Genomic DNA, 26,600 nt, shown 5'->3' on the forward strand with positions numbered 1-26,600 from the left:
TTCTTTCTTTCTTTCTTTCTTTCTTTCTTTCTTTCTTTCTTTCTCTTTCTTTCTTTCTTTCTTTCTTTCTTTCTTTCTTTCTTTCTTTCTTTCTTTCTTTCTTTCTTTCTTTCTTTCTTTCTTTCTTTCTTTCTTTCTTTTTTCTTCCTTCCTTCCTTCCTTCCTTCCTTCCTTCCTTCCTTCCTTCCTTCCTTCCTTCCTTCCTTCCTTCCTTCCTTCCTTCCTTCCTTCCTTCCTTCCTTCCTTCCTTCCTTCCTTCTTTCTTTCTTTCTTTCTTTCTTTCTTTCTTTCTTTCTTTCTTTCTAAAATGTTCATAGTTGGGCTTATGCTTATGATCTTTGTGAAACACTTTTCTTTCAGATTTCAAAATTGCTATGCTTTAAAGGACATAGGGTAAGTAAAACAGAATTTAAGGCAGAAAAACAATCATATGCAAGCCCATAATGTCACTTCATTCTATTTTCTTGGTATAGACAATGACATTTTTTTGTTTTATTTTTCAGGCCACACCCATTTGATGCTCAGGGGTTACTCCTGGCTAAGCACTCAGAAATTGCCCGTGGCTTGGGGGGACCATATGGGCCGTTGGGGGTTCCAACCGTGGTTGCGATCTTTCCTTGGCTAGCGCTTGCAAGGCAGACACCTTACCTCTAGCACCACCTTGCTAGCCCCAGACAATGACATTTTTGTTTGGTTTTTAGGATCACCCCCAGCAGCGCTCAGGATCGATATCTGACTTGGTGCCCAAGGTTGCTCCTGATAGTGGCCATTAGACTGTGTTGTTATGGGGCCTCCAGCATACAAAGTCTGTGCTTCAGCTCTTTAAACTATCTGTCCATCTAGACAATTACTATTTTGGGGAAAAAAATAAAACTGCTTTGATCTTAGGCTCATACAATGCATCAAAATAAATTCTAGTCTACCTGAATTAGGGATTAATTAAAAAGCTAAATTTTGGTTCTGTTAAAACTCTTTGCTTATAAGAGACCCTGGATTCTATCTCCAGAAAATACACATATACATGCACAATAATTACATTTAAAATAATTAAGTTTATGGGTCAGAGTGATAAATCATATGGCATTTGCCTTGCACATGGCTGACCCGGGACAGACCCAGGTTCAATCCTTGAAATCCCATATGGTCCCTGAGCCTGCTAGGAGCGATTTATGAGTGAAGTCAGGAGTAACCTCTGAGCACCATCAGATGTGGGCCAAAAACCAAAATAAATAAATTTAGACAATTAAACCATAACATTGAAGGAAGTATAAGTAATATGACAAAAAATCTCCATATATAAGAGGATTTTTTACAAACATAAAATAACCAAAAGGATAATATGACTTTATTTCATTTTTCAACTCCTTTATTTTCTATACTTTAAACATTCTCAAAGGTGAAAATATATTGAGCTCGAGTGACAGTACAGTGGGTTCAATTCTTGACATTCCATATAATCCTTCACACCCACTCAGGAATTATTCCTGAGTGCAGAGCCAGGAATAACCCCTGAAAATCATTAGGTGTGGCCCAGTTCCCCCTGAAAAAGTGAGAATATCTTATTTATTTGTTTATTGTTTGGGGGCCACACTCAGCAATATTTAAGTGTAATTCCTGGCTCTGCACTCAAGAATCACTCAAGAGCTCAGAACAAACCCCAGTCAGCCATGTGCAAGGCAAGCACCCTACCCACTGTAGTCTCTCCAGCCCCAAGCATATCACACTTTTATAACTAGAAACAAAAACTTAGTAATAGGATTCAATCACTTGTGATTCTCATTCCCTTGCCTTCAACTCACCATGATATTATCTTCGACTTCTGCTCGTATATAAGGCCCCAAGAGACCCAAGTGTTCATTTAGTTCTCCCCGGTGTAAGGGCTGAGTGAAAGAGCCATCGGTGAATTCCTGGAAAACCACCTTCTTGAACAGGCGGGTGTCTCCACTCTGAACTCTGAAGAGAGAAGAGAAAGCCAAGAGAAAGCCCTCCCTGTATTGGAGACCCACTTTAAATGAGGATGACCTGGAAGTTTTGTGGGGCAAATCCTGGGAAAATGAGGAATTAAAGATGATGTTTTAACTCCCATTTAGGCATCAATCTGGTCCTACAGTCTAATTTCCATAGATTTTTATCTTGAACCATATGAAACATAAAATAAGTAATACATAGCTTTATAAATTTCCCTAAACAATCCATCTATCTTCTATTTGTTTTGGTTTTGGGGCCAGACCCAGTGGTGCTCAGGAATTACTCCTGGCTCTGTGTACAGAAATTACATCTGGCAGGCTCAGGGGACCCTATGGGATGCCACAAATCAAACTCAGGCCAGTCATGTGCAAGGCAAATGCCCTTCCTGCTGTGCTATCACTGTGGCCTCGTATAATCTGTCTATCTTTAAAAGAAATGACTGTCTTTGTCCCCCAAAGTAAGCAGGTGAAGGCAACCAGTATCAACCTCAACCAAATGACATTTGGTTTTCTGAGAAAAGGTTGTAGGCTAAAGAAATTCAGCTTTGTATTAGAGCATTTGTGCATGTTTTGGTAAACATATATGTGCCTTGCTATTAGGTACCTACCTCATTGTGAAAGTAGTAAGTGTGCTGATGTACACACTCTATTCTATTCTCCATACTATTCTATTACCATATTAATACCATTAATAATATTCTCCAAACTAGCTTCTTGGTTTCCATTTTTGTCAACAATTTATACAGTTTTATTTGCAGAGCTTAAGAGACAGAACAATGGAGAGGGTGCTGGCCTTGCATATGGCCAAGTGAGGGTCAATTCCTGGCACTCTATAGGGACCCTGAGCCCTACCAGAAGTGATCCCTGAGCATGGAGACAGGAGTACTCTCTGAGCACCACTGGTTGTGACCTCCAAAGTGGCAACCAAAACAAAAAAAAATAAAGTTCCATTTTCTTGAGTTCTTCACACTTAGTATTGACTATTGTTGCACAATTGCATTGTCCTATCTATCTGTAAGGAATTCACATTGACATAGTATTGTCTTATCTGGTTCATATGCATGGTACACTGCAGCATTTAGTTAGGTTTTATTTAGTGATGACATAAATAAAAGGAGATTTTTCCTGACATGACAAACCAAGCAGTAGACTACAGAAGCCACTGTGTCTCTAGCCCAGAAGCACATGTGCAGCAGACGCTAGGATGCAACAAAGCAGGAATGCTCAACAGGTTGCAAATAGGCACTTCACCAACAGATGACAGTGGAAACAGGGCCCAACATAACACTGAACTTGACTGGCATGTGGCTGATCTGCATCTGACCCCCTTGAGTACCCAAGTGCAGAGCCAGGAGCAAGCCAGGAGCACAGTTGGCTGTGGTCAAACTGCCCCTCCAATAACATAAAAGAGGGTCGGAGACATATTACTGTGGGTTCATGGGTAAAAACCAAGACTTGCATATAGCCACCTGGTCCCCTGAGCCCCACCAGGAGTGATTCCTGAGTAGAAATCTGGGAGTGTGACTCAACTCTTTCCCTCCAAATTAGAACATGAAAGAAGATCACCAAAACTTTGTTGCCCTTCCTTATGAAAATTCCCTGAATAATTCCTACTCACACAGAAAATTCTAGGCCAAGGCGATTTGGAATATATCCATATATAACCCATCCCCCAAATCATTTGGCACTCGAATTCCTCTGGAGAAGCCTGTTTCCTCTGAACATGTTTATCTCTTTCTCTTTCCTCAGAGTTCTCAAATAAAGCAGCTCTTCCTTCACTAATCTTTTCCTTTCTGATTATATTTCCTGTACAGATAAATGACAAATCGGACAGCCTGGAAACATGGGCAGAGGCAAGAACACATTTTTCTTTCCTGAAAAAAGTGATTCCTTGTTCCAGCCTGAAACCTCTGCATCCCCCAAAACTTGGCTGTTGGGGACTCAGCCCCTCACTGTGAAGATCAAGGGGACTTTATGTGCAGCTTGATGTCTGCCACCAAAGCTGGTAGGGTGCTCATGACAGACAATAATGAAGAACCTGGGAACTGTGGACCAGCACAAAAATTCACGGTGCTTGCTGCTGCATCATGATGACAGGCAGCATCTTATCCTGAGCTTGGCCATAATCTGCTGCTAGTTTTTTTTTATTTCTATTTGGGGCCATACCTGGCAGTGCCCAGGACTTACTCCTGTCTTTGTTCTCAGGGATCACTCCTGCTGGACTTGGGGGGGACTCTATATTAAGCTGGGGAACAAATTCGGGCTGGCTGCTTGCAAGGCCAACTCCCTATCTGCTGGACAATCCTCTGGCCATGTCCACTACTAGTTTGAAGTTTGGTTTTTGGTTTCAGTCTCAGTCTACAGAGAAAATGGAGTCAAAAGCATCTGAGAAGTAGGTTAAAGTTAGAATCAGCAGCTAAAGCAGCAAGGAGGGAAACTTACTTAAATACTTTCCTGAAGAAATTATGACCTGAGTGAGCATGACACAACTAACCCAGTGAAGAGGGGAACTTTGGGAGACAACAGGGAAGCAGCATTTTCTAAGGGAAACTTGGTGGAGTCAAGGCAGAACTAGAGAGACTGAATGAGACAGCAAGTGGATGAATGTGGGTATCCCCTCCCCACAACTCAGAAGCCAAGAGAGCAAGAAGGAGTAAAGAAGTAGCTGCTAGTAACAGGCTTAGTATAGAGGCCATGTGAGGAGGTGTACATGGCTGTAGGGACTGTGAAATAAGCTGGCTGACTCCTGTAACTTCATCTGACTGCTTTGTGAATCTCTCTGCCCTCACCCTACAACCTTCAGACCTGCCAGGCCTCTACAGTGTAGAGGCTGCAGGAGCCGGGTTGAGTCCAGAAAGGCCTCACCATCCCCACTCCAACTCTAGGACTCTTTAATTAATATACTAAAACAACAGATGAATGCATGTGGGCAGCCCATGTTTAATCCCCAGCAGTGCATGATTCCCCTAGAACTGCCAGGAGTAACCCCTGAGCACACATGCAGGAGTAGCCTCTGGGCCATGTTGAGTGTGGCTACTATACAAAATGTCAAACAAAAGGCAGGCCCCCATTTTAAGCATCAGCTTGTAGATCTGACATGACACTGATGGTGAAGATGGTGCTATGGGGGGTGGGGAGAGTCACTGTTCAGCGAACTAGGGTTGAGTAGGCACATTGGCAAAGGGGACAGAAGTGTCAGATATTTCAGGTCAAAGTTTCAGACGTAGGGCCATATGAGCCGAGTTCAATCCCTGGTAATACATAGAGTCCCTCAAGCCCTGCCAGGAATGATCTCTGAGCATTTCCAGGTATGCCCCTGAAATAAATTTAAAGCAGAAAAGTGTAAGGTGCGTATTAGTCAGAGGTGCAGCCTAAGGCAGTGGAGCAATGCTCTGCTTGTAGCGAGAGGGGCCAGGTGATGTGGAAAGGCCATGGAGCAGCCAAGCACATGTGCTGATCTCCCACTTGGTTCTTGGCCTGCTGCTGCTATAGCCCCCTTTAGGTTCCTCTACTGTATGATTGGCCTGGAAACCTCTCTCAGGGTTGTCCCAGGAAGCCCTTAGAATGATTTAGGGCCCAGACCACCTCTGTGTATCTCCATCCTTGCATTCAACTCGGCCTTCGGAACAGCGTTCTCAGGAAAATCCCCTTCTTTCCCTGAGGTCTGCAGGAGAACACAAATCCCTACTTGGCAGCACCAATGTGTCTGTCAGAGAATAAGGGCTCAAATATTCACTGACTGCTTGACTGGCCTTAGGTTTTCCTCCCAAATCTTTCTGTGCTTTCTGGTCCTGTCAAAATCTAATCTTGCAATCTGCCCATGGATCTTCAGCACCTTGGAAAGCAAGAGCCCCTATGACACAGCCTCTGACCTGTACACTGCTTCATCCTCTAGCTTCAGGGCTCACCCAGGAGAAGACTTTTCCTGAATTTTCTTTCTATTTGTTTGTTTTTGAGGGGGGCACACCTGGCAGTGCTCAGGAGTAACTCTTGGCTCTGTGCTCAGAAATTGTTTCTGGCAGGTTCGGGGGACCCTATGGGATGCCTGGGATCAAACTTGAATCAGCCATGTGCAAGGCAAATGCCCTACCCACTGTGCTATGACTCTGGCCCCTTCTTGCAGTTTCTAAAACTGGTGGCTGAGGTGGCCTCATCCTGCTCCCCAAGGGGGTCTTTGGAGCTTCTCTTCTTTACTAACACATCAGAAAAATTTCATGCTGGAGATATATTATAGTGGGTAGAGGGTTTGCCTTGCATGTGGCCAACCTGGGTTCAATCCCCATCATCCCATATAGTCCTCTAGCACTGCCAGGGAGTGATTCCTGGGGGGAAGAGTCAGGAGTTACCCATAAGCATCTTCAGGTGTGACCAAAAATCAGAAATTTTTTTCATGTCATCTGGAATCATCATACCTTAATTCTTGGGGTGGGAGTCATCACTGAACCCTCATTTGCTGCTCAGTGGTAGCTGGACTCTGTCATCTGACTCTCTTAGCAGTCTTTGGGGTCCCACTGCTACCAGTCTTAGCACCTGGGAAAGTCAAAGGTTACCAGAGTAGGAGTAAGGAGTAACCGAGGTCTGCATACCTGTTTCTTGATGAATACGGGGATCTGTTCATCCCATAATCCCAGAGCTGCTCCACTGCAGCAATAAAATAATGCCGTGTTCTTTTTTGGAAGCTGCGTGGACCTTGATTTTTGTCTTCATCATAAATGTCAAAGTCTTCACTCTTGCTTTCAGTTGGGACAACAGCATCATAGTCTAGGTCATCTTCCTCTAGTGGGAGAGGAGGGAAAGTTGCTTCCCTGGGGTGGCGCTTCAAGACAAACGGGTTTTGAAAGTACATCCTTCTAGTCCCTCCTGGATTTGCCCAGTTGGCTTCTCTCTGGGGCTTCTCTTGTCCTTCACTTATTGCTGCTATTAAATTATTGTCTTCCCAAGGATCCAGAGTCAAAACAGGGCTCATTGTGTTAAAAACTATGTTTTTCTGTGGCATCTCTCTTAGTGTCTGAGTAGCATACTGATTATCCCAGACCAAGGGATCAAGCAGATAAGAGGAAGTGTCTCCAGAATTTTCTGGGGCCCATTTCAGGGAGGACTTTTTTCCATGTCCATTTACTTTATTCCTTTTCACAGGGCCCTGTGTTTTCTGAAGGACAAGTTCTTGCACATGATTTAGGTGGTCAAAAGATTCACTGCTAGCCTTTGTAGGGGAAGAATCTTCCTTATGAGAGTTCATTTGAGGTAGTAATTCAGTTTGGCCAGACATCTCAGATTTCTTGTATATGATGGGATTCATGGCACTTTCTCCCAAGGAGCTTCTCTTTCTTGTACCTCCAATATTCTTCAATTTAAACATGGCTAAAGAGTAGTTCTTTGTTTCAGCTACTTGGGCCCTAGGACTCATGTCTGTAAAGGTATGAGTGTGGTCTTCTGTTAGCAGAGAAGAGTTGTGCAGGGATGGCATCCTGCTAAGATCTGTAGGTTTAATTGAAGGAGGGCCCAAGAGCTTTGCAACAGGTAATACAGACCCATTTGTTTGAATGGTGCCACTACTTCTTACCCAATGGTTTGCAAGCAGAGACTGAATAATGTCCCCTTTTTTCTTCTTGAACTCTATCTGTGTGCTGTTGTCTATGGTCAAATACTTCATGTTTGGAGGCCGCTGGGCTAAAGCATCATTCGATACTACTCTCTTTTCAAGTTCTCTTTCTCCTAGTGTGAGTCGAAATAGTTGCAAAGCTCGCTTAGTACGTGGAACATTCTGCTGGGTTAGTACAGGAGACATGCTTGTGGTGTCTGGATATTCCTCTACCATGTGCTTGATTTCTTTACCTAAGTCTTCCAAGTTTATTGACCCCTTTGTTTCTGAAATCCAGTCTATGTGATCTCCTGCTGTACTAGCTAAATCATTTGATGATCTGGAGTCGTTTAGTGTAGGGGTGTATTTCCCTTCATCCAAATGTTCTGCATTTGGCCTTGTGCTTGATAAGAAAAGGGTCTTTAGGAAATTGTTAGTACCAATCACTGTATGCAACAAAGGTGAAACTGAAGTTTCTTGGACTAATGGTTCCTTTTTTTCTATGTCTTCCTGAGACTTTTTTCTTTGCATCTGTGTATCATTTTCTTGGACATTTTCCAAGTTACTAATAGGTATATCCTTGCTGTATGGAAAAGTCAATGCTTTGAATCCTGTATCCTTTGTGAATTCATCATCTCTTCCTACTCCCTTATTTTCTGACAGTGAATTATGACCTTGCACAAATTGTTCTGACCTTATAGATGTTGGTTGCTTATGACCAGGTCTTTGTTCAGAGTTCAGGAAGCTCTTGTCTGAGGTCCTTTCCATCCCACTTGCTGATCTTTGCAAGAATTGCATCTTGAAGAACAAATTTTCTTCACCTTGTGGTACGGAGTCCTCTTTTCCTTGAACTATGTCCATACTTTTTGATGAAGAACTTTCATTTGATATAGGAGTTATCTTTGTTGTATCTTTGTTGGTGGTATCGTTGTTGACAAATGTTTCATTATGAATCAAATAAGTTACTTCTTCAAGTTCAGTAGTATTTTTTAATATATCTTGCCAGATTGACATTTTATTCTCAGTTAATAATGCTGGGACATCAGTGTAAGAATTTTCATCAGCTGTTGAGTTGCTTAGTGTTTTATATGTCTTTACAAAAGAACTATTTTCATTGAATAAACCATTATCTTTAGTCAATGAAATAGGTCCATGACGTCTTTTCTCTTCAAGTAGCCCATTTTTCCCTTTTAATAAGACATTTCCACTCAGTGGGATTTCCTGACTATTCATTATAGCTTCTTCTATTAACCTGGGATTATTATTTCCTTCACTCAAGCCCAAAGATACATCAGATCTCATAAGATGAGTTGGCTTTCTGCCAAGTCCAATGGTGTCTGATTGAGTACTCAGGTAATCTGGCATCTTTGTTGCTAACTTGCCTGGTAGAATTGTTGGGGAAACTAGATCATTTGATGAACTAGAAATGGTAAAGTCAAGCTTGTTCAATTGATCTGATATTGTTGTGCTCAGATTCTCTTTCAATCTTAATGCAATTTCTGGCTCAGGAGTATTTAGATGGAACTCAGGTTGAAGGTACACTGCTGGAAACTGGGGGCTGTTATTCTCTAACATTTTGGGTAAATAGTCTGAAGCAACAGCTGTGGATTGTTGAAGCTCAGATAAGGGTAGTCCGGATGGAGTAGGGTGTTCTAACAGCATCAGCAAATCACTGGAGGAAACACTCTGTGATCTATGTAGCTGTGTTCTCTCTCCAGCTTGATGCTCATGATTCTCTAGGTCATTTCCTGGAATTGTGCTGGATTGAAATTGATTTTGACTACTGATAGGGTCCCTTGAATTCTGGGAAAAACTTCTAGGTTCAATGACATTTTCATTAAGCAAGAAGGTTGAAATATCTTCATATGTGCCCTCATAATAATCATCAGCGTTCCCATCACAACTAGAAACCTTCAGCAAGGCTGTCATGCCTCTGTTCCGAAACTCTGAGTTGTGGCACCCCAGCACCCAAACACCTGGAGATGATAAAAAATAAGACTTTGGTTACATGTAACCCAGATCCAAGCAAGTGCCATATGAGAGGATGTCCCCTATTTCCACATAGATGAAAAACAGTAGCTGGTACCATTACATTCCAGATCTTTGTGCCAAATCCCTGAAATATGTGACCCATAGTCCAACAATGGCAATAAGGCTGACATTCCACTGCTGCTTTATGGCATATATGTTTGTGACTACAAGAAAATACTAAAATTAAACATGAAAACAAATATAGATTTGCAACGATTTTCACCTGAAAGGTTTATATTGATTTCATTCACTGTGACTGCAAAAAAAAGAGCAAGAAGTATATGAAAAAAATAATAAATTGAAAAATTAAGCATGGGACAGAAAGTTAGCTACTTTGCATGCAGGAAGTTCGGGTTTAATCCCCTTTACAACATATTCTGATTCCCGGACCACATTGCTGAGAGTAATCCTTGAGCACCATTGGGTTTGGCTCACAACTCTTCCCCCCAAAATTAGATGAACCTGGGGAGCTCAAATCTATATTCTTCAAAGGTGATCTGTTATCTCCTCAGGCTTTCAATAATTAAATCATCAATCAAATTAGGTTGATGAAAATAAAAAATATAGGTATAAAAATGGAGAAACAGGTACAGTGGATAGGGCATTCACCTTGCAAATGGAAACTCTGATTTTGATTCCCAGCATCTTATATGGTCCTCTGAGCTTGCCAGGAGTTTTCCCAAAGCACACAGCTAGTGGTAATTCCTACACACTGCCAGCTGTGGCCCCAAAACAAACTAAAATCTATAACTATAATAAACATACACAATAGTGATGGGTCTTAATATGCCACAGAACTGTTTGCTAACAGACTTAAATCAGCATAGTACATAGTATACATGGGTTAGCAATTCACCAGAGCGGTATGTGCAGCTTCTGAGTCAGACTACTGGGCTCAAACCCTGGCTTTAGTTTCCACCTACTGCACAAACAATTTGTCTTCTCTGAGCTCCTTTTCTTTGATTTGAACATCATGGACTAATGGATGAATGGATACTAATCCTTCCCAGAATTAATTCAGCAATTCTCAGGGAAAGTGAGCACAAGAAAGCAGAAATTTACATAACATAACATAAAATTCCACCATAGTGCTAGAAACATTTGCTTCTACTAAAAATGGGATTATCTGAGTGCAGAGGGTAAAGCAGATGTACAAGTACCAGTGGGGAAATACACCCTCACCGAATTATCGAGCAGGTACCTCAGAAATTTTGCTGTATGATACAATATTTACAACTCAAATTCTGGAAAAATTCTGCTTTTGTTTAAGGGAAGCCTTTCTCCAGCTGTATTTCATAAAGCCCTGGAGAATTCCATGGTCAAACATATTTTGGAATCCAAGCAGTTATGAGCAACCTATAATCAATCGCATGATAAAAGAGAAGGCAGGCATTTGCGAATACTAGAATGCCAAGAATCTATCCAGAAGTCAATCACTCTTTGAAGGGGGAATGCTTTCTACCAAAATTGGGAGGCTTTCTAAAAATGGTTCCAGTAACCAAGCACCTCTTTGCAGGAGGCCAAAAGAAAGTGCCAAAGTGCTAGCTGGAAAAAGCCTGCACAGACAGGAGCACGAAGTCACACTGGATTTTGAGGCCTGTGTCTAAATAAAAAAGTATATATTCTCTGATGGTATTTCTTTCATGGTTTTGTATTTTGTATTTTTGGGGCACACTTGGCAGTATTCAGGGATTAATCCTGGCAGTGCTCAGGGGACAAACCCAGGTCAATTGAGTGCAAGGCAAATGCCTCACCCACTGAGCTAGCCCTCTGTCCCTGATGGATCTTTTGAAAGCCAAGGCTGAGAGCTGGAGTACAGAGGTTAAGGCACTGCCTTGCATGTGGTGGATGGTAGTTGGACCTCAAGCACCAAGTAGGTAAAGTCCTGGAGGCCACTGAGCACTGCTGGGTGTGGCTCTGGGGACCCCAAAGTGCTCAGATTCCAGGTATGAAAAGGCACCTCCTCAAGTCAGCACAGTGGGTTGGGAATTGGTAGTAGAGGTCCCAGGGTCTTTAGAGCACAGCTTGGAGCACACAAAGGAACACAAGGAAAGAAAGAAAGAAAGAAAGAAAGAAAGAAAGAAAGAAAGAAAGAAAGAAAGAAAGAAAGAAAGAAAGAAAGAAAGAAAGAAAGAAAGAAAGAAAGAAAGAAAGAAAGAAAGAAAGAAAGAAAGAAAGAAAGAAAGAAAGAAAGAAAGAAAGAAAGAAAGAAAGAAAGAAAAGAGAAAGAAAGAAAGAAGAAGAAAGAAAGAAGAAAGAAAGGAAGGAAGGAAGGAAGAAAGAAAGAGAGAGAAAGAGAGAGACAAAGAAAGGAGAGAAAGAAGGAAGGAGAGATAGAGAAAAAGAAAGACGAAAGAGAGAAAAAAAGAAAAGGTGACTAACAGGGAAACATCACAAGAACAGGAAAATAAGAAGTTTCAGTTAAACAAATGTTCAAATGTTCAAAACAGGTTTACAGCAGTAAAAATCATGCCCACAAATGTAGTCACCATGTCTGCATTCAGTCAATTCCATAGACTCACTCTGTTCTTGAAAGAGATGTAAAGCAAGCCATGAAAAATCATAACTACGATGGCCATGCAGCTAAAGCTGGCAATCTTGGGAGAAGAGGGTGGCCCAAACCCCTACCCTGCAAAGCCATGCCTGTTGCACCTATCACCCACAATAGGCACTTTACCTATGGTCCTGCTTCACCACCCCTCTATGGTTTCCTGAAAAATCATCAATCTGACCAAAACTCCAGTTATGACAATAATTGGGCTGACATCACCAATACTTTAATGTTTTTTTTTTTATTTTAATAGGTCATACCTGGCAGTGATCATGGGTTAATCCTGGCTCTGCACTCAGAAATTGCTCATGGCAGGCTCAGAGGATCATATGAGATGCCGAGAATCAAGCCGGGGTGTGTCCTGGGTTGGATGCATGCAAGGCAAATGCCCTACTGCTGTGCTATCGCTCTGTTACCCAGAGTGAGTGAGGGCAAACACCCCCCCACCTTCTTCTACTTCTGGAAGTCCTGGCAGCTTAAAACACACCCCACAAAAGCTACAGTATCAGCAATAGTGCTTTCTTTAAGGTATTTCTTTAAAGTATTGGACCTTGCAGCCACATTTGGCAAGATTATAAAGTTCTAGTGTTAGAGCAATAGTGGGTAAGGCACTTTCCTTACAGACGGGCAACCTGAATTTGATCCTGAGACCCTATATTGTCCCTGAGCACCACTAGGAGTGATGCCTGAGTGCAGATCCAGGAGGAACCTGTGAATATTTCCAGATGTGCCCCTAATCAAAACAAAACAAAACAAAACAAAACAAAAAATATAAAGCTCTAACCTGGGTTTTCCATTGACATGAAGACAGTTTCTCCTGAGAAAGGGAATAGGGTAAGTGTGTCCTCGTAGACCATCTTGTGCTTGAAGGTGTAACCAGAGAAGAAGACGGAGAGGAAGGCATTCTGTGCACCAACACTGAGAACATACCAGTAGGCCACCTCATGTAGGCAAGTGGACAGCTGTAAACTATCAAACACGTAGCCATTGATGCCTGTAAGACACAGGAAGCAAGAGGATTGAACAGTAGTAGCTCAACTTCCTGTAGGATAGTGTTTCTCAAATAGTGGGGCGCGTTTGACCTCAGCAAACACTGTCATAACAAGCTAAGCTCCATGTTTATGTCTCTTCTCTGGAGCTGAGAGTTGCTGTGTCCTGCCTGAAATCCCGCTTTGAAAGCTATGCATTGCAAGACATGCTCATTGTAGCCATTAATCCAGACATCACCTCTGATTAAAAAATCAGCTCAAATTATTTTTATATATTTTTGTTTTGCAGGTTAAAGTTTTTTTAAATAAAGATACTATTTACAGTTGTGCGGGGGGTGCGAAAAATGTTTTCTTCTTCCTAAGGGGGCATGATAGAAAATAATTGAGAAGCACTGTCTTAACCCTATCAATCCAATGGGCAGATTGCAAAACAAATATACTGCCAAGTAGATATCGACACTTCCTCAAATTGTTTTCATATTTCTTTACTTTGATTTTTAACAAAGAATACACTGTACTTGTTTAACTCTTTTATACTAGAAACCTCTTAAACATCTAGGAAGATTAGATGTTGTACTTTAGGACATTTTGTCCTTTATATAGACTATATATACACAGATAAATAAAACAAAATACAGACATAAGACAATAATAAGACAATAGCTAATCTTAATTAACTGAAAACATATTACTCTAAAGCCCTTTGTGCTTTTATCCTCTCCCTCTGAACGAGAACAGACATGAACTATTCAGAAGCATTTTTAATATTCTAGTCATTCCATTTCCAAATGTATTTATTTCTTGCTTTTTAGGCCACACCCGGTGACACTCAGGGGTTACTTCTGACTATGTGCTCAGAAATTGCTCCTGGCTTGGGGGACAATATGGGATGCCAGGGGATCGAATCATGGTCCATCCTAGGTTAGCCGCGTGCAAGGCAAATACCCTACTGTTTGCACCATCGCTCTGGCCCCTCTCTAATGTATTTTAACAAAAAAATTCTACAAAAATGTGTTAATTTTACTACCTCTACCTTTAACATACTTTGTGCACTTCTAACCATCTAGAAAGACTAGATGTTTCAAATAAGGACTTAGTTTGTCCACCACACACACACACACCACACACACACACACAGTAGTGTTGAATAAACCACACAAGTATAACAATGGTCATAACCCAGAGTGTCTCTTTTTGGTCTAAAACCCTTCATTTTCTCCATTTTGTCCTCTCTATCACAAAGTTCTTCTCTGAAAACAGCTTTAGATTAATTTTAACACAAAGCATACAAAAGGTGTTAGTTTACTAATTCTACTTTTTTTTGGTTTTGGGGCCACACCCAGTGGCTCTCAGGAGTTACTCCTGATTATGCACTCAGAAATCACTCCTGACTCCGGGGATCAAACCCAGGTCCATCCTGGGTCAGCTGCGTGCAAGGCAAATACCCTATTGCTGTGCTATCTTTCTGGCCCCACTAACTCTACTTTTGTCATACATTTGGAAACCTCTTTAATATCTGGAGACTAAGTATTAAAAAATCAGGACCCATTTTCCAGTTTATATACAATATATACAGAAAAATAATAGATGAAATGCAAATAAAGTTTGGGCAGCAAGTTAGCTGAAAATTTCTACTACACCCCAGTAAAGAGCTTCCCTAAGTTTTTCCTCTCTACCTCCCCCAGCCCAATGAATAAGAAGTATATTGTTTGAAGAGATGGTTTACCATTTCATTTCTAAGGATATTTTCACCAACTTCTTCAAGTTATATACAAGCTTTATACTAGTTTTAAGTAGACTCAGCACTTATATAAATACCTAGAAAGACTAGATATTGTATATAAGAACATATCCACAATGTACACACTATTTAATTCAAACTGCTAACATAACAATGATTATATTTTGAGGTTTCTTCTAAATATGACCATTCTGGCCTGAACTTTTCCCTTACAAATTATTGCCTTCACACCAATCCAACTTCATAGACATGTATAGGAATGCACAGCATTTAGAGGCAAACTAATGCATATCCAAAATTCATTTACAGAAAGCCTTCCTGTGCAAGTCAGCAGTCCAAAAGGTGCTGATTTTATTTATTTGTTTGTTTATTGCTATACACGGGCAACTTCTTTAAAATTCAGAGCATAGGTTCCCAAATTTATTTCATAGTTCTCAAACTATAAAAAAGGTCCTAAACTTTTCAAGGGGGGAATCACTCAGTACGCTTCTGGAAATCTACCTTCTTTAAACAGCAAAGGATCGCCCCCACCACCACTTACAACCCCTACAATTGCACCTAAGGCTACTACTGCTTTCCCAACCCTTCCCCGAACCCACTAGGAGGCAGTATTCACCCACTTTAAGAACCACTTTGAGTTAAAGGCTAGATGTTTACAAATATCATGTCCGTTCTATACACAATACACAGCAAAACAAAATGTGTGTACATACAAAAATGATTGTCTAAAAATGTCTTTGTATGAAGGAACACACTAGCATGTTACCTTTTGCAATTCTTTCCCGTCCACCTCTTAAAACAACTTAGCTGGCTAGCACACTGTGCACAGAAGTGATTTAAGAGTCCCACTCCCAAGACATTATTTCTTTTTGTGTGTGGTTTTAGGATCACACCCAGCAGTGCTCAGGGGTTATTCCTGGCTCCAGGGTCAAAAATTGCTCCTGGCAGGCACGGGGGACCATATGGGATGCTGGGATTCGAACCGATGACCTCCTGCATGAAAGGCAAATGCCTTACCTCCATGCTATCTCTCTGGCCCCAAGACATTATTTCTTACCAATTTTAGTAAAACTGATATTTACAAAGTGATATTTTACTACCTATACATTTAACATATGTTGGACACTTCTAAACTATTTAGATGGGCTAGCTAGATGCTTCAAATAAGGACTTAAATTGTCCATTATATACACAGCAGTCTTGAATTAGCTGCACACATATAACAGAATCTGTGTCTTGGAAAATGAACATTCAGCCTAATACCTCCCTTCTCCCATTTCTCCTTCCTCCAACCCAACTAGTCAGAATTCTCATATTTCAGAAGAGAATCTTTCCCAAAAAATGAGCATAAAATGTACACACACATTCAACTTGTGTTCAAAATGGGCAACCTTTGTAATATTTAGATAGATGTGGTGAAATTAGGACTCACTGTCCATGATACAATGCACACTATTATAGTAATGTGAAACAAAAGAAGGACCAGAAGGGACAATTACCCTTCCTCACAATAACTATCTTTGCAAAAAGCTTTGCAGCTCTTCCTTCCCTCTCCCGTTCCTGCCTGACAGTGCACAATGTGCATGGCTCAGTGGTGTTTTGCCATTCCCCACGCCCCCACCATAGGAATTTAAAAATTAACAAAGAAGGGGCAGAGAGATAGCACAGGCCCCTTCCAAAGTTATTTCAGGAAGACCTTTTCAGCCTCTGAGCAGACGGGCATTTCATTTCCAACACATCTTGCTTTCAATCTGCTTTCTCTGATGTTGCCAACCTCTCTCTGTCTAGATCTAGGTACAGCACAAGTTGACTTTTAAAAGGTTGAGGGTTCAGGGGATGGAGAAATCGCACAGCGGTAGGGCGTCTGCCTTGCACGGGCGACCCAGGAGAGACCCAGGTTGGATTCCGTCATCTCATATGATCCCCTCAAGGCCTGCTAGGAGCGATTTCTGAGCGCAGAGCCAGGAGTAACCCCTGAGCGCCACCGTGTGTGACCCAAAAACCAAAAACAAAAAACAAACAAAAAAAAGGTTTAGGGTTCAGTGGTGAAGTATCTCCACGGGCGGGGCAGCCCAGAAATCTTGCCAAACGGTGGTGGGCACGTGGATTGAGAACCCATGTTTCTCTCTGGAGAGCATTTATTTCTCTGGTGAACGAAGATCACGGCTCGGGCAGCCGGCAGGGTCCGAGTTGGAAGAGGCCCCGCCATTGGCCAAAGAGGTGGCGGGAGGGCGAGAGGATCGCTGCGGTTTTGGCCTGGGTCCGGCCGAAGGGCAGCCACGGAGAGGACTGCTACACATCCCTGGGCCCTTCAGCTTAACCCTGCCTGAGGCTGAGGGCCTGAAAGGCTTGAGAAAGAAGGCCATGATATATTCCTGACTCCTTTTAGGTGTGTTCTTATACCACAGTCATATTTGCAAATATTTTTTAAGTATCTCTGATTTGTCTTTTCACGGTCTTTAACAGTAGCAGTTGCAGACTCTTATTTGCTCCCATCAGTGGCACTACCTGGGGGGATGTCAATGTATTTTATGTACACATTTACGATCATTCTGAGATCCCACAGAGTACAGTCAACGTATATGGGTAGCTCAGTGAATCAAGCTCTTGTTTAAACGCGAGTTTCAAAAGCAGTTTTAGACACAAAGCCCCTCCAGCGGCTGCGCAGTGCTTGGATTTGGAGGTAGGGGTTGGTCAACAACCGGCAGTGCTGAGGGTGCTTTCTTTTTTGTGTTCAGAGATCACTCCTTGTGCGGCTTTGGGGGTGATGAATTGCTGGTGATTAAGTGGGACTAGTGATGTGTAAGGCAAGTGCCTTAATCCCTGTGATATTTCTCTCACCTCAAATATTGATATTTATATGAAGTCCATTTTACAAACTTTTCTTCTATGATGACGATAGTTTCCCACACATGGTCTATGCATCCCAGGAGACTTTCGGGACGGACTCACATACGTGTGTGTGGACACATTTGGACCCTCAAGCCAAAATGGCACGTCCCCTGCCACAGACGATGGGCTGGCTGCAGCATTTCTACCTGGAGTTTCAGAAGTTGTTTCTGGGCTCCAAATGGGCATATCATGTTTCAGAAGACGTATTTAACCTGGGCTGTCTTGTTTTCAAATTTAGAAGTTTAAAAATAAAGTACTTTGCATTTCACTGTGAGTTTAAAACAAACAAACAAAACAAGCAAATTTTTCGTCTATGAATTTAGATTTTGGTGACATTTCTTTCTTTTTTTTTTTTTTTGCTTGTTTTGCCACACCCGGTGACGCTTAGAACTGCCCCTGGCTTGGGGGGATCATATGGGACGTCGGAGGATCAATCGGTCCTAGGCTACTTCGGGCAAGGCTTGTTGTGCCTTATCGCTTGTGCCACTGCTCTGGCCCAGACTTTGGTGATATTTCTGAGATGTTTTCTTCCTTGGAAAATTTTTGTAGTTTTAGGTCATACATTTAGGTTTATGTTTCATTTTGAGTTGAAATTTCTTTTCCTTTCTTTCTTTTTTTTTGTTTTTGTTTTGTTTTGTTTTTTGTTTTATGGTCACACCCGGTGACGTTCAGGGGTTACTCCTGGCTATGCACACAGAAATGGCTCCTGGCTTGGGGGAGCATATGGGATGCTGGGGTATCGAACCTCAGTCTGTCCTAGGCTAGTGCATGCAAGGAAGATGCCCAACCACTTGCACCACTGCTCCAAACCCAAGTTGAAATTTATTTAAAATGTGAAATTTTAGGGGAGCCAGAGTGATAGTACAGCGGGTCAGGCATTTGCCTTGCATGCAGCTGACCTGGGTTCGATCCCAAACATTCCATAGGTTTCTCTGAGAACCTCCAAGACTAATTTCTGAGTATAGAGCCATAAATAACTCCTGAGAACTGCTGGGTGTGACCCCCAAACCAAAAAAGAGTGAAAATTTACATCAAGGTTCATATTTTTATACAAATAAACAGTTGTCCCAACACTACTTTTTCTTTTTTGAATGTTTTCATTTTTGCAAAACACAATAGGCCACATAAGTGTAGGTTGATTTTTACAGAATATATATGTGTATGTATATGTATGTATATATATATATATAAAACTACTCTCATTGATCTGTGTCAGTATTATATTGACTCTCATATTCAGCTCGAAACTAAGCCTTAAAATCAGATCATATGATTCCTCCTCCTTAATTCTTCATTTTCAAAATTGTTTTGGTTAATACAGGTTAATACAGGTCCTTTGCCATTGTATAATTTGCTTTTCACTACCAACAAAAAAATTCTGAGTTTTTTTCTGGAATTACATTAAATCTATAAATCAATCAGGGGTGAATGATACTTCATTCTTCCTTGTCTTCCAATCCATAAAGCATGGACTTCCATATTTTCATTCATTAGAATATTGTAATTCTTTTGCAGTTTTTATTGGAGGGGGGCAGAGCCAACAGAACTTTGAGGACTCACTACTTGGCAGTTGCTTCCACTGGTGCATAGGGCACCATGTGGTTCTGGGGTACAACCTGGGTCTTGTAAAAGCTGCACTTTAACATTTTATTTTTATTTTTACTTTTTTGGAGGGGCTTGGGTCACACCCAATGATGTTCAGGAGTTACTCCTGGCCCTGTGCTCAGAAATCGCTCCTGGCAGGCAACGGGGACCATATGGGATGCTAGGATTTGAACCACCATTTGTCCTGGATTGGCCCCATGCAAGACAAATGCCCTACCGCTGTGCTATCTCTCTGGCCCCCACTTCAGCCTTTTTAACCCTAAACTTGGTCATTCTTAACAAATCAATTCTGCACATGAGTGTTCCATTGCTTGAGTTATTACTAACTGTATCCTTTTGTGATTTACATTCCCAATAGTTTTCTGATGATGTAGAAAAATACAAATGACTTATATGTTCCCCTTGATTTCTACAATCAGGTGAAACTCATTTATTAATCTAGAAACTAGTAGTTTTTTGTTTGTGTTTGTGTTTGTTTGTTTGTGTTTGGGTTACACCTGGCAGTGCTCAGGGGTTACTCCTGGCTCTACGCTCAGAAATCACTCCTGGCAGGCTCGGGGGACCATATGGGATACCGGGATTCCAACCACCGTCCTTCTGCATGGAAGGCAAACGCCTTACCTCCATGCTATCTCTCCGGCCCCTGTTTGGTAGCTTTTGAGATTGTCTATGAAGTAAGAGAATATCCTTTTATTCATAGTAGCAATAATGGTTGGTTGTAATATTTTGCCAATGTGATACTTCCTTGATATGCTATTTTACATTTCTCTATGTGGCACATGACACATCTTCATCATTCTTTTGAACATTTTTTTTGTTTTCGGGCCACACCCGGTGACACTCAGGGGTTGCTCCTGGCTATGTACTCAGAAATCACTCCTGGCTTAGGGGACCATATGGGATGCTGGGGGATCGTACCACAGTCTGTCTTAGGCTAGCTTGTGTCACTGCTCTGGTCCCTCTTTTGTACATTTCATTATGTGTGCAGACATTAAAAATCCATGGCAGGGGACCAGAGGGATAGCACGGTGGTAGGACATTTGCTTTGCATGCTGCTGACTCAGGACAGACCCAGGTTCGATCCCCAGCGTCCCATATGGCTACCTGAACCTGCCAGGAGTGATTTCTGAGCACAGAGCCAGGAGTAATTCCTGAGCACCTCCAGGAGTGGCCAAAAAAAAAAAAAAAAACAAAAAAAAAATTGTGATATGGGCCAGAGCATAGTACAGTGGGAAAGGCATTTGCCTTGCACACAGCTGACTTGGATTCAATTCCTGGCATCTCATATGGTCCAGTGAGCCTGCCAGGAGTGATTCCTGAGTGCATATGGGATTCTGGGAATCAAACCTGGGTCCATCCCGGGTCTGCCATACCACTGTGCTATCACTCCAGTCCTATTTTTATTTATTTTTAAAATATCTTTATTTAAGCACCATGATTACAAACATGTTTGTAGTTGAGTTTCAGTTATAAAAATGAACACACCTCTTTACCAATGCAACCTTCTCATCACCAATGCCCCTTATCTCCCTCCTCCTCCAACCCCTGCCTATATTTGAGACAGGCATTCTATTTCTCTCACTCACTACCAGTGTCCTGATAGTTATTAGTGTAGTTATTTCTCTATCTGCACTAACCACTCTGTGGTAAGCTTCATATCATAGGCTGGTCCTTCCAGCCCTCATCTGTATTGTCTCTGGGAATTATTATAATAATGTTTTTTGGGGGGGCAGAGAGATAGCACAGAGGCGTTTGCTTTGCAAGCAGCCGATCCAGGACCAAAGGTGGTTGGTTCGAATCCCAGTGTCCCATATGGTCCCCCGTGCCTGCCAGGAGCTATTTTTGAGCAGACAGCCAGGAGTAACCCCTGAGCACTGCCGGGTGTGGCCCAAAAACCAAAAAATAATAATAATAATTTTTTTTATTTTTCTTAAATTCCACATATGAGTGAAATATTCTGTGTCTATCTCCCTCTGACTTCTTAATTCACTAAGTATAATAGTTTACATGTCCATCCATGTACAGAAAAATTTCATGACTTCATTTTCCTTACAGCTACATACTATTCCATTGTGTATGTACCACAGTTTCATTAGCCCCTCATCTGTTGTTGGGCATCTGTGTTGTATCCAGTTTCTGGCTATTGTAAATAGCGCTGCAATGAATATAGGTGTGCAGAAGGCATTTTTGTGTTGTGTTATTGTGTTATTGTTGTGTTATTGTGTTCCTTGTGTTCCTAGGAGTAGGAGCTCAATTTTCAATATTTTGAGGAATCTCCATATTGTTTTCCATAAAGGCTGGACTAGACAGCATTCTCATCAGTAGTGCACAAGAATTCTTTTCTCCCCACATCCCCGCCAGCACTGATTATTTTTTTTTCTTTTTCTTTTCTTTTCTTTTTCTTTCTTTTTTTTTTTTTTTTTTTGGTTTTCGGGTCACACCCGGCTATGCTCAGGGGTTACTCCTGGCTCTATGCTCAGAAATCTCTCCTGGCAGGCTCCAGGGACCAAATAGGATGCCGGGATTTGAACCACTGACCTTCTGCATGCAAAGCAGATGCTTTTACCTCCATGCTATATCTCCGGCCCCAGCACTGATTATTCTTGTTCTTTGTGATGTGTGCCAGTCTCTGTGGCATGAGATGGTATCTCATTGTTGTTTTGATTTGCATCTCCCTGATTAGTGATGTTGTGCATTTTTTCATTTGCCTTCTGGCCATTTGTTTTCTTCTTTGAGAAAGTGTTTGTTCATTCTTCTCCCCATTTTTTGATGGGGTTAGATTTTTTTTTTCTTGTTAAGTTCTGTCAGTACCTTGTATATCTTAGATATATTAGCCCCTTATCTGATGGGTATTGGGTGAATAGTTTCGCCGATTCTGTGGGTGGCCTTTTTATCCTGACACTATTTCCTTTGAGGTGCAGAAGGTTTTTAACTTAATATAGTCCAATTTGTTTATTCTCTGTCTTTTAATTGGTGCTTATCTTTTAGAAGGTTTGTAACCCACAATAAAGGCCTTTAAATTGCTTGTTGTGAAGAAATTTATAGATCAGACAGTATGTACTGATAAGCTTTTGCTAACAAGAAAGTATAATCTTTTTAACCTTGCAAGAAAACATACTAGGCAGTCTCTCACATGTAAAAATCACGTTTAAATACATCACTGTAGCATTCAATAATGTTGAATTCAGATTCACACCCACTTTAGAATGTGGCTCTATTTTCTCACTTCACCAAGTCCTGCATCCACTTTCCTGAGTGACCCCAAGTATTATATGTGTCCATACCAAGCTGGCTGTGACACCTGACAAATTTATATTGGAGAAAATCATGACCCAGGTTTGCAGTTTGGGTCACTTGGGTATGCTCTAATCCAGCTTAAATAATATCCTGGCTCAAGAGACAGCTTAACAGGATAAATACTTGGTTTGCATGTAGGAGGGCCAGATTTAATCCTCTGTACCATATGTTTCCTCCAACGCTGCCAGGAGTGACCCTCAAGCACTGAGTCAAGAGTAATCCCCAGGGGCTGGAGAAATAGTGCAGGGTGTTTGCCTTGTGTGTAGCTGAACCAGGATGGACATCGGTTCGTCCCATATGGTCCCCCAAGCCAGGAGTGATTTCTGAGTGCATAGCCAGGAGTAACCCCTGAGTATCACCCGGTGTGGGCCAAAGACAAACAAACAAAAAAGAGTAATCCCCAAGCACTATCTGGTGTGCTCTGAAAAAAAAAAAGAGGAAAGTTGAAGACAGAGGGAAGAGGATCTAAGGACATGAGTAGAAGGCAGTGGTCTACCAGAAGACCTCATCTTTTGGTTTTTGAAACATACCCCCTGGTACTCCTGGAGGGTATTCCTGGCTCCTTGCTCAAACCTGTTCTGGCAGTTCTTGGCAGGCCATACAGTGCTGAGGAGTGACCCAGCAGGCTTCCTATATACCAGGGGTGGCGAACAGGATTTTTACCCTCACTCAAAATGGCAAAATGCAATATGTGTTTAATATATTATTGTTAAAATTATATGCTTTTTGTGAGTGTTTGTCTGTTTTGGCAGGTCACTGCGTGGTGTGGCTCTCTGACTCTCACAGTTTAAAATTTTGGCTCTTTGTGTCGAACTTGTTCGCCACCCCTGCTATATACAAAGCATGTGGTGTAGTCCTTTGAACTCTCTCCCTGCCTAGAGAACTTAATTTTTCAAGGATAAAGCAAATATGAAAGAGTAATTCTTTCCGTAATACAAAAGGCACTTAAATGGTAGATTAAGCATAGAAAATAAACGAGGTTTTTTTTTTTTTTTTTTTTTTTTTGTGGTTTTTGGGTCACACCCGGCAGTGCTCAGGGGTTTTTCCTGGCTCCGTGCTCAGAAATTGCTCCTGGCATGCACGGGGGACCATATGGGACGCCGGGATTTGAACCGATGACCTTCTGCATGAAAGGTAAATGCCTTACCTCCATGCTATCTCTCCGGCCCCAATAAACGAGGTTTTATAAACTTAAAGTGATTGTCCACTATGGAAGCAGTAGAACAATCCAATTGATCAAAACATTGTAATATGCCTTTGAAGGGCAATAGAGTTAGTAGAGCGATTCAGAACCCAGTTTGGTCTGCAGATTTGTCCAGCATCACCCAGGAGAGCTTAGGGAAGCCTGGCTCTGTGGACTTCAGCAGCCCCACATTGTTGGGCCAAGTCCCACATTGTTGGCCAAGTGGGAGGGGGTCCTCCAGGCACTCTGTGCCACCCTGTGAGATCCCCAAGATAAATAAGAACAAAACTCTCAATATTTAAATGAAACATGCCTTGAACACACATTTTCTCATTCATATCAAAGTGTAAATGTTACTGGGTGGAGGAGATAAATGCTTCAAGTCTCTATGCATGCATTTAGTGGCTACTGATGCCCTTGCCCAGGCCCTCTGCCCCAGGTATTTGTACTCACTGTACATGACATTGGATGCCTGGAAGTCTGGGTCTTGGGGCTGCACCCCTTCTGCACTGGAAAGGAAGCGCTGCATATTCTCTGCAAGGTACCAGCTTTTGTTCTCATCAAATACAGAAAACAGGATGACGTTTCTCTTGTCAGACATCATCTGTAAACCACAGGCATGAGAAAATCAAGACATACTAGACACAGTTCAGATAGATAGTGTGGTGGTAAGGCATCTACCTTTCTATAAGCCAACCAGGGGTTATCCTGGTACCACCTGTGGTTTCCTGAGTCCTACCAGGAGTGAGCCGTAGGCACTGCAGGCCAAAAAATAAATCAAAGACAGGAAAAATAAGTGGCAACTGGTGATAACATTGTACACCCCCAAACATATCACATTTACATTCTTTTATTTTATTTTTTTTTGTTTTTCAGGCCACACCCATTTGATGCTCAGGGGTTACTCCTGGCTAAGCACTCGGAAATCTCCCCTGGCTTGGAGGGACCATATGGGACGCCGGGGGATCGAACCGCGGTCCTTCCTTGGCTAGTGCTTGCAAGGTAGACACCTTACCTCTAGCGCTACCTCGCCGGTCCCAAAGACTCTCTGGTATTCTTTTTTTTTGGGGGGGACACACCCATTTGATGCTCAGGGGTTACTCCTGGTTAAGCACTCAGAAATTGCCCCTGGCTTAGGGGGACCATATGGGACGCCGGGGATCGAACCGCGGTCCTTCCTTGGCTAGCGCTTGCAAGGCACACCTTACCTCTAGCGCCACCTCGCCGTCCACATTTACATTCTTGTAAATTAATATGACTCTGAGAAATAAACTGACTATCAACATAGGTGGTCATTGGACATTGAGCCATGGACCACATGGCCTCAGAGAGCAGGGCTGTACGCTGGGAGATCAGCAGTGCTCTAAGCACTTGGTACTGAGCACCTGGGCCATGCTGTGGCACCCTTCACTTGCCGTTAGCCAAACTCCAGGAAAAAGGCACACTCACCTGATTTCCTCTTTGATCAACAGACTCCTTGTAGCAGATGAGGAGAGGACCAATGAGGCCTGAAGCTAGGTCTCTGTCCTTGTCCACAGTGCTGGTGTAATAGCGTGTCAGGCAGCGTGGGTCAGATGTGGTGGGCCCATCTGCTAGGGTCACTGTCCATTTGTATTTGAAGATCTTTCCCGGCATAATCAGCAGGTCTCTCACATGGTTCACACCTACCCACAGCCAACCCCACATCACTCAGTTAGTGCAGCCTAGCACTCAGGGTTCCTGGCAAACACAGAATCTCCTTCTATTCTAAGAGTCACACAATTATCTCCTTCCAATGAAGAGAGCTCCAAGAATTCTTGCTGTATGTCACCCTGGTTGGAGTAAGTAGGTTTATCTGTACCCTAATACACAGAACACATGACTAAAATACATGGCTGAAAGTGAATGAAGAAGAAGCAAGACCCAGCTCTGGAGAATGAAGCATCAAGCATTGCTTAGTAGGAAGGCCCAGAAATAGGGTGTTTCTTAGGCTCTGTGGTACTGGGGACCCTCAAATTCCACGGGTTCTTATTGGACCATGCAGTAGCAGGGATCAAACGTGAGGCTTTGCACATGCATGTGACCTTTGACCTATCATTGTAACCCCATTGGCCTGCTTTGAATTTTTTGTACTTTTTGCTTTGTATGTTTTGTGTGTTTTGTGTGTTTGCTTTGTGTGTGTTTGTTCTGTTTGTTTCTATATAGACCATTTCCAGAAGGGCTTGTGGACATATGACATGCTGGGATGGAACCCAGATTCTTGTGCATGCAGAATATGAATCCATGTGCTCAGCTCTTGGGGAGCAGACCATTGGCTGCCTGACTCTGTGAAGAACCCAAGTAAGAACTAAGACTTGCTGGGGCCAGAGAGAGCTTCAGGGACTGAGTAAAGCTTTCCCATGGAAGGGGCAAAATCAAACTTAGGCACCACGTTGGCCAAGAGCACAGAGACAGGAGTACTGTTAGGTGGCCTCCCAACAAAAAGCACCCCAACAAATGAGATCCTTCTCTTGGCTCTGGGCTTCTCAGAACACCCTTCCCTACTGGGAAAACTCACTAGAGGTGTGCTTTATATTCACACACTCACATCAGCTCACCCAGTCAGCTCCCTACCAGGGCAGTGAAGTGCCTCTTCCACAAGTGCTCAGCTGAGTGGGTGGGTGGGGTCTTAGAAGAGAAGGCAAAGGGTCCAACAGTGCCTCTTTTCTCTCTTCCTCCTCCCTCTGGTTGGTTTCAGGGGACTCAGCCCTCAGTGCTCAGGTGTGTGGGCTCAGGTGTGTTTGT

At 42.4% G+C, this 26,600-nt stretch overlaps 1 protein-coding gene across 1 annotated transcript in view; it reads right to left on the reverse strand.

Annotated features, from left to right (window-relative positions):
- Positions 1–26,600, reverse strand: part of F8 (coagulation factor VIII) — a 120,640-nt gene that overhangs the window by 48,709 nt on the left and 45,331 nt on the right. Inside the window, exons 11-15 of the mRNA XM_049766654.1 lie at positions 25,287–25,501; positions 24,291–24,441; positions 12,915–13,124; positions 6,554–9,524; positions 1,800–1,953 (exon numbers count right to left, since the gene is read on the reverse strand). Of these exons, the coding sequence (XP_049622611.1) occupies positions 1,800–1,953; positions 6,554–9,524; positions 12,915–13,124; positions 24,291–24,441; positions 25,287–25,501 (3,701 nt within the window). The remainder of the gene's footprint in view (positions 1–1,799; positions 1,954–6,553; positions 9,525–12,914; positions 13,125–24,290; positions 24,442–25,286; positions 25,502–26,600) is intronic.

The sequence above is a fragment of the Suncus etruscus genome, chromosome X (genome assembly GCF_024139225.1).
Source record: "Suncus etruscus isolate mSunEtr1 chromosome X, mSunEtr1.pri.cur, whole genome shotgun sequence".
NCBI classification, from domain to species: Eukaryota; Metazoa; Chordata; class Mammalia; order Eulipotyphla; family Soricidae; genus Suncus; species Suncus etruscus.